Raw genomic sequence first — 11,348 nt, forward strand, 5'->3', positions numbered from 1 at the left:
GATAATTCTTAAACTTTAGATCGGAAATCAAACATCCCAAAACATAAATTAATTAATTAATTTTGGAATGATTAGAGTTTGAATCACCCTAATTAAAGTCCTTTGAGTTTGATTACGGAAGCAACTTAACCCTTTAATGAGTCTTTGGGCTTTGATACATTCTCTCTCTTCACATATAGATGCTGTGCAGGGGACACTCCCTCTTCGCAACATAAATATGCGCCGCGACAACATTAAATATAAATATATATATATATATATATATATATATAATATACTTTTTCGTAAGTGTTTTTTTTATTAATTATGTTGCACAAATAATTGAATATCAATATAATTTTTTTTACTACGTTAGTTCCATTTCTTCATCTTCCAAAACACACTCCCACGGTTTCTCTACCCTGCTTGCCCTAGATCCATGGCCTTCTTCTCCATACTTTGCTTCTCTTGATGAGTTTCAGTGCTACCCTTTTCCATTCTTACGCTTTGGGTGCCGAAAAATCCTTCAGGAGCTCTGTATCAAGTTTGAAATCTACTCTCACAAGGTTTTTAGGATCTGGGTATTGTTGTAAATTTGCAAGCTCTTATATCTTCTGGATTGTAAATTAGCAGGTTTTGCACTGTGGGAACTGTTATTCTGTGCAAGTAACTCTCATTTTCAAGTTATCAGTGTTTTGCTTCAAGTGGGTAGGGTAAAGTAGTGATTTTTGTGGCCTCAGGTTTGATTTGTCGAATTGAGGGTTTATCTGATAGTTAGATTCTGTATCTTCTTGGTGTTTTATGGATGGGTTGTGTGTTTTGTTTTCTGATTTGTGACCAAATCTGGGTTGCTACTGTAGCTAATGTTGTGATTTATTTTGTGTGACATGAGTTTGGTGATTATGGGTACTGAAGAAGAGGATAATAAGATAGAAATATAGAAATCTGGGAATGCTGATAACGGGGTGAATGTATTGAGACCGGGAACTGGTTCTGTGAGAAGGAGGGTTAGTTGGTTAGTGGGCATAATGGGTGGCATGTGTTGCAAGCCCTCTGCCATTGAAGACAGTAAGGAGAGTCCAAGGGAGCGTTTATCGAGCAAGGCTGTGTCGGACTTGCGTGTATCTAGGGGAACTTCATCGAGGAGGGAGGAAGTTTTTAGGGTAAAAGATAGATATGATAACAATGAGGGAAGAACGGCATTGATTGATAAGCAAGGGAATGGTTCTGCTAGAGTGCAAGGTGATAGTATTGAAAGAAAGAGGGAGAAAATGGAATATGCTGTTGCTCCACATCCGGGGATTGGTAGTGTTCCCAAAGCCATGGAAGGTGAACAGGTTGCTGCTGGGTGGCCCTCATGGCTGGCAGCAGTGGCTGGAGAGGCTATCAGGGGATGGCTGCCACGGCGTGCAGATTCTTTTGAGAAGTTGGATAAAGTAAACTTCTTTCATTGACCTGTATTCTTAATTACATTATGCAATTCTTTGGTTTGATGCAGATAACTGTTTTTTTTCAATTGTAGTAGAGTATTGATTTAAACTTAAAACAAGTTTAAATTCATTTGCTGTAATTACGTGATGTTACATTTTCCCCTGATCTTTTTGTCCCCCTTTCTCTTAATTATCTATATTTCTAAAGTCTACACTATGCATGTGTCTGCAATGTGGAAAAGTAGAAACCGAACACCAGCTTAATTTAAGGAAGTTTTTTGTGTGTTGTTTTTCATTTCCTATAAAATAGATTTAAAAAAGAAAAAAGAGTGAAAATAATGCATCTTTGTAATTATTAGTGAAAATTGAAAATAGAAATCATACATTTTATTTACTAATCAGGCCCAAGTGTTGTTTTGACCATGCTCTTTGCGAATAATCTAATGCAGGAAGCAAAGTGTAGACAACTTTGTAATTATTAGTGAAGTTATAATTTTTTTTCCGATTTTATAGGTGGCAAACAAAACACCCCAACTTCCCACTACCACTTTTGGTTTTTAGTAAAAAGTTGCCATGATTCTGAGCTGAATTCTCTTCAATAATCACGAGCTCTTCCTTCAAATTGTTGACCAAAATTGCTTAATATTTTCTGCTTAACTATTTTTAACGTCTAATCTGATGATAGTTCTTGGTAAAGAAACTATCTCTAATTGATTTGGAAATCACCTCCCTCTTTATTTAAACAATGCACTTAGTGTCTGTTCTTTGACAACAATCCTAAGCAGTACAATTTTCTAGATACAGTTTTTATGCTGGTTTTTTATCTTTGTGATCTCACAGTATAACAGTTAACACAAATTTCGGGAAACTTATTCATGGTTGAATATATACCACTTATTTTCTGTATCATATATCCTCAATTTCATGCTGAAATTAAGTAGAATATGAGAATTGTGTACTTATAATTTTCATTATATCTCTCCTTAATTTCACGTTACTTCAATGTGAGCATATCTCCTGTATGCTGTAACCATGAATGATAAATTGATAATTTTTTCCTTTCTCTAATGTGCAGATTGGACAGGGAACTTATAGCAATGTTTATAGAGCTCGAGATCTTGAACAAAAGAAGATTGTTGCTCTGAAAAAAGTGAGGTTTGATAATCTTGAGCCTGAGAGTGTTCGCTTCATGGCAAGGGAAATTCACATTCTGCGCAGGCTTGATCATCCAAATGTCATAAAATTGGAAGGCTTGGTTACATCAAGGATGTCTTGCAGCTTATACCTTGTTTTTGAGTACATGGAGCATGACTTGGCTGGGCTTGCATCACATCCTGGACTGAAGTTTACTGAAGCTCAGGTAATTTCTTAAGCATCCTTATGTTTTATCTCTCCCTTTCCATTTTATTGCAAATCAAACCTACCATGTCTTCTAGGGAGAATATTGGTTCCTCTAATTTTTGTTTGATTTCATAGGCAATCAAAAATTTCTTTTCTATTATAATGTTTGTACTTTTAAGCTAATTGCTGATGCGCCCACTTACTTCCTAAATTAATTCCCTGAAATTTACCTTCTTATTTTGTCTCCATTGAAAACGAGGTTAATTAAAGCACGCGGAAGAAATTAAATGAAGAGTAAAATTTCCACTAAAGACTAACAGTTAAATAAAAAAGGGCTACAAGATAACAAAAAAAAAACAGATAGAAAAGAATCAAGTTTTAATTACTGATTTATTGTAGTTTGAATAGTAAATTATTTAAATTTAGAGGAAGAAGCTTAATGAAGGGTAAAGATAAACCTATTTCAAAACAGAATGCTATCCTACAACACAAATAAAAAATTAAGTAATTTCCTATTGGATCTTGGCAGGTTAAATGTTACATGCAGCAACTTTTACGTGGACTTGATCACTGCCACAGCTGTGGTGTACTGCACCGTGACATTAAGGGTTCTAATCTTTTGATTGACAACAATGGGATATTGAAAATTGCAGACTTTGGTTTGGCAAGCTTTTTTGATCCCAATCAAGCTCAGCCATTGACAAGCCGAGTTGTCACTCTTTGGTATAGGCCACCTGAGCTTTTGCTTGGAGCCACTTATTATGGCACTGCTGTAGACTTATGGAGTACAGGTTGCATACTTGCTGAGCTGTATGCTGGGAAGCCTATAATGCCTGGAAGAACTGAGGTATGCAGGCTTAGATGATTCTGTTTAAATGCAGCATTTGACCATTTTCCTTTTCATCTGTTCAAACTAACTATAGTATACTGTGAAACTTTGTTGTTTAAAACCGGTCAACTGCTGAAGAAGAAAATATTGGTTGTAGGTGAAAATAAACCATTTCTTAAATATTATGTTATTGGCGTATATTCTTTTCATGTTATTCTGTGATGTTATGCATAAAAAAGTAGCTTGGTTGTATTATAAAATAAAAAATAATTAGAAACTACAATTTTCTGTCTTGCAGGTGGAGCAATTACATAAAATTTTTAAACTTTGTGGTTCACCTTCTGAGGACTATTGGAGAAAATCAAAGTTGCCTCATGCAACAATATTTAAGCCTCAACAGCCCTATAGACGATGTGTTTCTGAAACATTCAAGGACTTTCCTACACCTGCAATAGACTTGATAGAGACTCTTTTGTCCATAGATCCTGCTGATCGTGGAACTTCAGCATCTGCTTTGATTAGTGAGGTGTGAAATTCTTGAGTACCTGTTATATAATTCACTATTTTTCTTTTTTGTTTTAATTCAAGGGAACTCCATCAACACTGTGAGAGTGGGTGTTCATGTTGGTGTTGGGAAAAGCATTTGTTTAACTATTTTAGCAAACATATGTCTTGGATTCCTTAATTAGTTGCAAAGTAAATGTCTGTGACATCTTTGTGTGGATATACTTATCTTATAAAAATCTCGTTATCTTGTGTATTACTGCAAATATACACCAGTATCGTGGGTATTATCTCAACAGCCTTAATATGGTACAAAATTAATTTGTATAACCGAAAATTGATGTGTTGGTTGGTAGTTATTCACCATTTCTTGCTTAAGAAACGTTTTGCAGTGCATTTATGGTACTAGAGTATTTTTTTCAAACTTCAATATGCACTGCTCCTGACCCTCTTCTATCGGTTTACTTGTAATTTAGTTCTTCTCAACAAAGCCTCTACCTTGTGATCCCTCAAGCTTACCAAAGTATCCTCCTAGCAAAGAATTTGATGCCAAGGTGCGGGATGAAGAAGCTAGAAGGTGTGTTCGATTTTGGTGTGGAATTGTATTCATTTATATTCAAATGTTTTTGTACAAATTACATTTTTGAAGGTTACCTGTGTCTGTGTTTTGAAATAATCTAATTAATTAATCCATGTCATTGTTGTTGTGTCTATTTTTATCTAAAATTTTGGTTATTTCCAAAGTGCAATGATTAACTTTGGGAAAATGGAAGAAAGGAATCTTCTAGTAATTGTTCAAACTAAATTTTCCACACACTCCCCAATGTCCCCTGCTCTGTAATATCCTAAATTTTACGTGTAAAATGTAGTGACTGCAACAACACTGTCAAGGTTACTTATAGAACAGAGAAAAAAATATTTTTAATGTTCCTTATGATTCACAATACGTGGGTATACAGAAGCTAACAATAAGTGTAGCTGAAATATACTGGTTCTTAAAATCAGACTGGTGCTTATCACTTCTGCTAACATGTTCGCTTTGGCTGGGCTCTTTTATTCATTGTCCTTAAGTGCTTGTTTATGGTTTTTGTTATGATGTTTGCAGACAAGGAGGAGCAGGAGTCAAGGGCCAGAGGCATGATCTTGAGAGAAAAGGCACAAGAGAATCACGAGCAATTCCTGCACCTGATGCCAATGCTGAACTGGTCCTGTCAATGCAGGTTTGGTCAATTTTGGTTGTTAAACTAACCCCCTCTTGGTCATTGAGATTTGTCATTGTTGTTTGTGGATAATATCTTTCATTCAGTTGAGATCAGTCAAATTTAAATTACATGAATTTCTTTTTCAGAATAAACTTTTTCTTGATTCACAATTTAATATCTGTGGCATTTTGTAGAAACAATGATGATTTAGTGTGTCTCCATTTCTGACTCACCTATGAAAGGAATTCACCTTAGATTGAGCAAAAGACTCAGAATTTACAGACTGTAGCTTCTGTCAGTTGTGGATCAGATTGTTTTTAATGTGCATCCGAACATGCAGTTATTCCACTTGGTGGACTGAGTCTTGGGAGTTGAACTGAAAAATAAAATAAAGAATAATAAAGAGATTATAGTTTTCTTAGGCACCTATAAATTAATTCCAAAAGGGTGCTCCTTTGAAGCACCTCTTACTATATCACAGCTTGCTAAATCTGTGCAACAGTGCACACTGAATGAGATGAAAACTGTTTACTATGCATTGCAAAGTCCTTGTTTTGGCTTTCTGCTTTTTGCTTAATATTCATATTATTTTCCTGATAATTGCTGAATTTATTTCACACTCCCTTTTGGAAAATCTTTATCTTTACATTTTGTGTACTCATTCATTTTTTTCTCGTCAGATTTGTTTATCTTATAGCTGAAAGCATAAACAACCTTATTATTTTTGCAGAAGAGGCAAGGGCAGGCTAATTCTCAGAGCAGGAGTGAGAAGTTTAACCCTCATCCTGAAGAAGTTGCTTCTGGATTTCCCATCGACCCCCCTAGACCGTCACAAGCTGCAGGAGTGAGTGTGGATCCCCCTGTTCATCAACACAAAAGAGCTTCCCATTCAGGTCCATTGACACACCGTGCCGCATGGGCCAAAGCTGGGAAGAACCAGGAAGATGCTCCAAAGGTTTCAATGGGGGGCGACTTATCAACAATATCAGGCTTAGTTGCGGCAAGGAGGAGTATGCTCTCTGATGATCGCAGAGAAAGGTCTGGATCATCACAAGCAGATGCCCAAAAACTAATAAGCAGGTTCCCAGGATCCTTCAAGGAGGCCTCTGAGTCAATGACGCAACAGGATCAGAAAAATAATCATGCACATGCTCCTCAAAAGGAAGAAGGAAGAGCCAGCAGCAACAAAGACTCAAGTCTTGTAAGTAGTTTTGAAATGTTTATCTGTTGCTAACTTTGTCTCCTAATCGGTTAGAAGTGTGGTGAAGTTATTACATCTTGGTTCTAGTTTTGTCTAAATGTTATGGTTGGATTATCTTATGACAATGTTGCAGGTTGGTTATGGCTCGAAGGGTCATAAAATTCATTATTCTGGGCCTCTGCTAGTTCCATCAAGCAACATGGATCAGATGTTGAAGGATCATGACCGGCAAATCCAAGAGGCGGTTCGAAGATCAAGATTAGACAAGGCAAAGATGAGAAGACTCCAAGCTGAGGGGAACCAGATAAGCAATTCATTATTTGTTTCTGGTCGTTGAGTTGTAGAACCTGATGCTGCAAAGCATCATTTAAGAATATTTGATTCTTTTTTTTTTTAATATTTTGCCTGTACAGGGAGTTAGTATCCCTCAATGCCCCTCTGTGGCCATGTTAGGTAACTCTAGCTCAGAACTCTTCACCATGTATTTTCCTTCTTCCACTTCCAATCATTATATGGCCATTCTTGCAAAGCTTATCAGCATAAGCTGTAGTAGAGTATTGGGAAACCTTGTCTTCCTTATGTTTAACTTATGATAGAGTAATTATCAATCACTCTTGTTAAGATGGCTATGCATTTATGTATATATATGTCTATTCTCTTTTTCTCACTTGTCCTTCTCTTATGGACGCATCATTTTGGTACATGATTGCTTATAGCCATTTCTCATGTAGTATAATAGTACATGGATGTTAAATTGAAATTCCTCGTAACTCAAATTTTGATATATTTTGATCTATCAACTTTAGAAATGAAAGAATGTAGTTATTTTAATCCAATGAAAGAATGTAGTTATTTTAATCCAATGACATTAATTTTTTTGACTTAAGTTGTAACATATGAAACAATATAAATAACTTAAATGTTAATTTAAAACATGTTTTACACTTAAAAACAATTTAACACTTAAATGTCAATTATTTTTAAAGTTTGGAAATTAAAATATATCAAAATTTGAATCATTACAAAATAACGGTGAAATCCATTGAACAAGAAATGAGAATAATTTTGATTTCTTTTAACAAATATTATAAGTTAACAAATAAATTGTTTCTATAACTTAAACGTTAATTTAAAACACGTTTTACACTTCAAAAGAATTTAATACAATTGAAATAAAATGATTATATTAATTAATTTTTAAAGTTTAAAAATTAAAATGTATTAAAATTTAAAACATTAACTAATTCTAATTTTATATTGAAGTTTAATAACAAAATATATTTACCCTTTTATTTAAAATTACAAAATAACGGTGAGATCCATTTAACAATAAATGAGAATAATTTTGATTTCTTTTAACGAATATTAGTTAACAAATAAATTATTTCTATACAAATATCAATAAAAATATTGTTCAAAGAGGATTACTTGCATTTGTTTAGATAAATTACTCACTTCTCTGAGCTAAGAGTCCATCTTCCTACACATGATTACATAAACAAGATGCCGCTTCTTCCTACACCTCCACCATGTATTTCTCTGCACCCCTTTATTAAAAAACTTTTCATTTTGCCTTTTCTGGATTATAGAATCCGGAAATTTTTTATTTATATATATAAGAAACTGCCCTAACATGATTACATGAACAAGTCAGAAAAACCAACACAATCTGTCGGATCAACCAACAATCACAAAACGACATTATTGAACAATGCCTAAACTTTAATCACTTTTAGAAAAGAATTTTTTTTAAAATGATTATTTTTTGTAAAAAATCTCTAATACAATTTCTCTGTTTTTTAATTTGTGCATAAAATAATTTACTTATAGATAAATTCTTTTTTTTTCATACGAGTATCAACGAAAACATTGTCTAAATCTAAGTCATGTATATGATATAATCTATATGAAATTCAAGATACCACTAAAATGAAGGGAATTAATGTCCGGAACGTAACGATACATAATTAATTTGAGTTATCATTTCCTTCCCAAAAAAAAAGCACAGCATTAAGGATTAAAATTAAACCATATTTATATAATGAAAAATTTAGATAAACATTGTTATTCTCCATTAATAATTAGAGTTTTAATTTATGTGTTATATGATATTCTGAATATGAATATTTGATAACAGGAATTCTGAAAGCGAAAGTGATTGTGAAAAACTTAAGAAATATTGCATTTAAGTGATGAAAGAGAGAGAAATTATTGATGTGGTGGAGGACTGTTTGCATTCATAGCGAATATAGCTAATTGTGGTGCCATTTCAAAGATAAGTGGGTACACTTTAATACACTTGTTCATTTAATATTAATAAAAATTAAAAGTGTTATATTATTGTCCTCACTAATTTGTTGTTTTCATAAATGGACACTCGTCATTTTCTATTATAAATTATATTGCTGGGGATTATCAAAACTTCAAACAATATGTAGGAAATCTTTATATTAATTTATACGGAATTCTTCGAATACAACAATAATAAAACATAAGAGATTAATGACTTCTAACTTAAACAATAGGATAAGGAATTTGTTAGTTTTTTTTTCTTTTAAGATGCTAAATTTTATTATCTTTACTTAATATTATTGAGTTCTCGTTCTTTCTTTTTGTTTACTCAATATTATTCTGTTTTTTTTCTCATATATGATGATCAATCCTTTCTGTCTCTTTTTCTTAAGTTTCTTGGTTTTATTTTGTATGGAAGGTACATTCGACATTAATCATAACACCATGGATGTTTCATAAAATCCTTCCAGCCCATAATCCTAGCATAGTTTTTGTATGATAATAGATATACTGTTCGCTATGATACCATCATAGAATAACTATGCAATAGTGGAAAAGAAAGCTGATAAAGGAGCGAAAAGAGAAAAGAGAAGCCAGAGAAAAGTAGGTTGAGAAAGATATCAAGTTTTCATTATTGTGGGAAGAGATACAGGAAAATAAATATATAGGAAAGGAAACTGAAACAGAATGACAAAAACTAAAACAGAATAACAAAAACTACAATCCTAACTGTAATCCAAGCAGTGCATGTCAGTGAGACCGATCGGTGTAATGAATCAAAACAACCGAGCGTTTCAGGTTAGTGATACCGAGCGGTGCATTGAGTCAATACAAGAGCGGTCGACACAATACAAGAGCGAACAATATATCTATTATCAGTTGGAAATCCAAGTGTGAGTCTAAGTCTCACATTGGATAGAAATGAAAAAGCAGAACAATATATAAAGGTGAAAGACCCATTAACCCATTGCCTTAAGGTTTTGGGTAAAGAGTTGTGTTGATATCTTATATAGTTGACTCAATTGTTATTGGTGTTTGTGTAACCCACAAGAAACCTCCTCCTCGATAGACCCAACAGTGGTATAAGAGCCGATGGTTTGTCTTGGTGACCAGCTCGGACGAGTATAATGATCCCTATACCAAAAGTCTTCCTAGCAAAGGGTATCTAGGTAAGCAAGTTTTATTAAGATACGACGGTTGGAAATGACTACTCGTGGTTGTGGTTAGTTGGGAATGCTTCCGCTAGAGGGAGAGTGTACCTATGTGGAAGGGTATATAAAGGTGAAAAACCCATTAACCCATTAAGGTTTTGGGTAAAAAGTGGTATCAATCCCTTATATAATTGGTTCAGTTGTTATTGGTATTTGTGTAACCCACATGAAACTTATTCCTCGATAGACCCAACATTAGTCAATGCAAACCACCATTCATGGAGTAGAGCCATGAAACATGCCTTGCTTCGAGAATAAATTGAAGTTCATAGGTGGAAGTATAACAATGGCATTTGGAAATCTCAAGGAAGGAAAAAGTTTCAAAATAAAAATTATGGTAAGTAATGTAGCTACTGTTGTTATAAGATGAATCATACTAAGCACGATTTTCCTTTGTGGTACAAGCAAAAGATTGAATGGATTGTTAACAGTGTTGTTGCTAATAAAGCTGACTCCATTAATGATATTAACCAAGAAACTCAACATGAGATTAGCCAAGAAGGTGCTCAATTTACACATGACCAAATGCAGCAAATTTTCAGATGATTCAAGAATAAAACACTAGATATGCCTACATTGGTAAGTCTTCCCTTGAAAAGGCTGAAAAAGGTCAGAAAACTAAATATTATTGGATTCTTAACAAGGCTACAAACCATGTTACCTATTCCACATCCTATTTGATCAATTTTCATAAAACAAAATAAATTTTTTAACGGTTAAACATAGTCACAAAATTTCTTTTCTTTATAATTTTTTTATTATATTTTAATAATTAAAAATCGTCACAAAATATATTATATTTTATTATTGTTTAGTATTTGTTAAAGACTTAGAATAATGACAAATCATTTATTTATTTTTATATTTTCAATTATTATTATTAAATTTAAATAAATAATTAAATTATTTATTTTATTTAAAATTATTTTTTTAGATAATAAAAATGGTATTAATAATTAAATTTTCATTTAACCTAAACATGCCACTTTTTTTCATATAACACACAACAATAGATATTATAAAACAACATGTATTTTAATCAATATTCAAAACGACAAAAACTAAGAAATGAAATAGGTCCTCAAATGACAAACTTTACATGTTTTGAATGAAATGACATACTACCCTTATCAAAATTTTAATTGGTAAACAACCAAATTCAAGAAGCCACTGTAAAAGGATAGTATATCGTATTTGAAATGATAGTATCATATTTGAAGAACTAACTATTTGTTTAATCTGATATGTTTTCCTGCATATTTCTTATTCCAACTTCTTTTTCAGCAATAGTTCTTTCATTTTGGTTGATTTAAGTTCTTGAAGCCTTTCAACTCCTTCTCAACCTGCAAGGAGAAAAAA

The 11,348-nt window shown here is 33.0% G+C and overlaps 1 protein-coding gene across 3 annotated transcripts; it reads left to right on the plus strand.

Moving 5' to 3' along the window:
• Window positions 1–325: 325 nt before the first annotated feature.
• On the plus strand, window positions 326–7,127 carry LOC108334061 (probable serine/threonine-protein kinase At1g54610). Of its 3 annotated transcripts, XM_052870579.1 has the most exons (9): window positions 326–545; window positions 872–1,415; window positions 2,485–2,769; window positions 3,280–3,597; window positions 3,878–4,105; window positions 4,560–4,660; window positions 5,189–5,318; window positions 6,016–6,486; window positions 6,620–7,127. In XM_052870579.1, the coding sequence occupies exons 2-9, from the start codon at window positions 1,008–1,010 to the stop codon at window positions 6,821–6,823; spliced, it is 2,145 nt and encodes a 714-aa protein (XP_052726539.1). In that variant the 5' UTR covers window positions 326–545; window positions 872–1,007; the 3' UTR covers window positions 6,824–7,127. The 3 variants fall into 3 exon arrangements, with proteins under 3 accessions (XP_052726539.1, XP_017425166.1, XP_017425167.1); XM_017569677.2 differs by having other exon boundaries at window positions 326–1,415; XM_017569678.2 differs by having other exon boundaries at window positions 329–1,415; window positions 5,189–5,303.
• The last annotated feature ends 4,221 nt before the right edge of the window (window positions 7,128–11,348 follow it).

The sequence above is a fragment of the Vigna angularis genome, chromosome 11 (assembly GCF_016808095.1).
Source record: "Vigna angularis cultivar LongXiaoDou No.4 chromosome 11, ASM1680809v1, whole genome shotgun sequence".
In the NCBI taxonomy this organism is placed as follows: Eukaryota; Viridiplantae; Streptophyta; class Magnoliopsida; order Fabales; family Fabaceae; genus Vigna; species Vigna angularis.

Excerpts from the sequence above, each read along its gene's own strand:
- LOC108334061 (XM_017569677.2), top strand. The coding sequence starts at position 1,008 with ATGGGTGGCATGTGTTGCAAGCCCTCTGCCATTGAAGACAGTAAGGAG. Across the intron at positions 2,770-3,279 it reads TGAAGTTTACTGAAGCTCAG|GTTAAATGTTACATGCAGCA; the intron begins GTAATTTCTTAA and ends GGATCTTGGCAG. Across the intron at positions 4,106-4,559 it reads CATCTGCTTTGATTAGTGAG|TTCTTCTCAACAAAGCCTCT; the intron begins GTGTGAAATTCT and ends CTTGTAATTTAG.